Source organism: Stegastes partitus, unplaced genomic scaffold (assembly GCF_000690725.1).
Source record: "Stegastes partitus isolate 25-593 unplaced genomic scaffold, Stegastes_partitus-1.0.2 Scaffold573, whole genome shotgun sequence".
NCBI classification, from domain to species: Eukaryota; Metazoa; Chordata; class Actinopteri; family Pomacentridae; genus Stegastes; species Stegastes partitus.
Genome location: NW_007578304.1, coordinates 346,366 through 348,323, shown reverse-complemented (window position 1 = coordinate 348,323; position 1,958 = coordinate 346,366). Strand labels below are relative to the sequence as shown.

Genomic DNA, 1,958 nt, shown 5'->3' with positions numbered 1-1,958 from the left:
TGTTCTCACTGTGTTCTCATTATGTTCTCACTGTGTTCTCCTTGTGTTGCTGTAAAGGAGAGCAGCAGTAACTGTGCTACCTTGTTCCTCCTGCAGGGCGGCGACCTCTTCGACGCCATCACCTCCTCCACCAAGTACAGCGAGAGAGACGCCAGCGCCATGGTGTCCAACCTGGCCGGCGCCATCAAGTACCTGCACCGCATGAACATCGTGCACCGGGACATCAAGCCAGAGAACCTGCTGGTACAATACACAACAACAGACACACAACAGACACACAACGCAGTAACACAATGCAGTAACACAACAGACACACAACAACAGACGACAACAGACACACAACGCAGTAACACAACAGACACACAACAGACACAGTTCATGCAGTTAATGATGCTGATCAGCAGTTTCTGTATCTGTGTGCAGTAGAAAGTTTGTTGTGTTGTTGTGTTACTTACTGTGTTGTGTTGTCCTGCAGGTGTGTGAGTATCCAGACGGCACCAAGTCTCTGAAGTTGGGGGACTTTGGTTTGGCGACGGTGGTAGAAGGTCCTCTGTACACAGTGTGTGGAACTCCAACATACGTGGCCCCGGAGATCATCGCTGAGACCGGGTGAGAGTCTGACCGACCGATCAGAGGAGGGGTGAGAGCCTGACCGACCGATCATAGGAGGGGTTAGAATCTGACCGACCAATCAGAGGAGGGGTTAGAATCTGACCGACCAATCAGAGGAGGGGATAGAGTCTGACATGTTCCAGGTGTTGATGAAGCCGTCTCAGACCTTCTCCATGTTAATCAAACAGCAACTCAACATGTCGCTTACTTCCAGGTTTCAGGTCACTTAAAGGTGCTTGTGGTGCACAGACGAGTTGATCTCTGGTCACCTGTCACACTAACCTGCTGTGTGGTTTACAGTTACGGTCTGAAGGTGGACATCTGGGCGGCTGGAGTCATCACATACATCCTGCTGTGTGGCTTTCCTCCGTTCAGAAGGTCCGTCAGTAATCGACCCGTCACTCAGCTGACTGGATTTATCCCTTTTGTACCAAAGATTACTACAAATACAGAGAACTAACATCTGTTTGACTCCCATCAGTGAGAACAACGTCCAGGAGGAGCTGTTTGATCAGATCCTCAGAGGGAAGCTGGAGTTTCCGTCTCCAGACTGGGACACCATCAGCCTGCCAGCCAAGGTACAGAGAACCGCCTCAGCCTGAAACCTGCTTGGTTTCCACTCACTGTGGCCCATTTTCATTGCAACATGATAATAACGGTCACATGACCTGTTCTGCAGATGCTCATTAGTCAGATGCTGCAGGTGAACGTAGACGCTCGATTCACTGCTGAGGAGGTTTTGTCGCACCCGTGGGTGACGGTAAGAACCAGCGATGCCACACAGACTGCTCTGATAATGGAGAGATGTTTGTACTTTCACACTAAACCTCTTGTGTGTTTACTCAGGATGAGGCTCCTGCGGACTCAAACACTGTGAGCAGCACCGAGGACCAGACCAGCGCAGACGCACTGGAACCAGAGCAGGAATCCCCCATACTGGAAACCAAACAAGTTCCTTCTCCTCTGGTCTAGAGCACATCCTCCTCCATCAGCCCAACAGTCCTCACCTGGTCAACTGGAAACCCACAAAGTTTCCTCCATCTTTGGTCTGGACTGGGAACCAGGTCTAGATTCAGTTCTATGGACTCCTGTGTAGAACATGTCCTTTTGGAAACCAGCTTGGTTTTGACTCCTGGAAGCCAACAAGTCCAACATGATCCAGGACAGAACCTGTTTCCATCTGCTGGAAACCAAACAAGTTTGCTCCAGTCTGATCTTGAATGTGCTGTTCTTCTTACTGGAAACCAAACAAGTTCCTTCACCCCTGGTCTAGAGCACATCCCCTTCCATCAGCTGGAAACAGAACCTAACATCCCCTCTTTTGGTCTCTTCATAACCTAGAAAGT

At 50.1% G+C, this 1,958-nt stretch overlaps 1 protein-coding gene across 1 annotated transcript in view; it reads left to right on the top strand.

Moving 5' to 3' along the window:
* LOC103362415 (serine/threonine-protein kinase DCLK2) overlaps window positions 1-1,584 on the top strand; it is a 15,553-nt gene extending 13,969 nt beyond the window's left edge. Inside the window, exons 10-15 of the mRNA XM_008288766.1 lie at window positions 97-243; window positions 476-609; window positions 913-990; window positions 1,094-1,190; window positions 1,292-1,372; window positions 1,459-1,584. Of these exons, the coding sequence (XP_008286988.1) occupies window positions 97-243; window positions 476-609; window positions 913-990; window positions 1,094-1,190; window positions 1,292-1,372; window positions 1,459-1,584 (663 nt within the window). The remainder of the gene's footprint in view (window positions 1-96; window positions 244-475; window positions 610-912; window positions 991-1,093; window positions 1,191-1,291; window positions 1,373-1,458) is intronic.
* The last annotated feature ends 374 nt before the right edge of the window (window positions 1,585-1,958 follow it).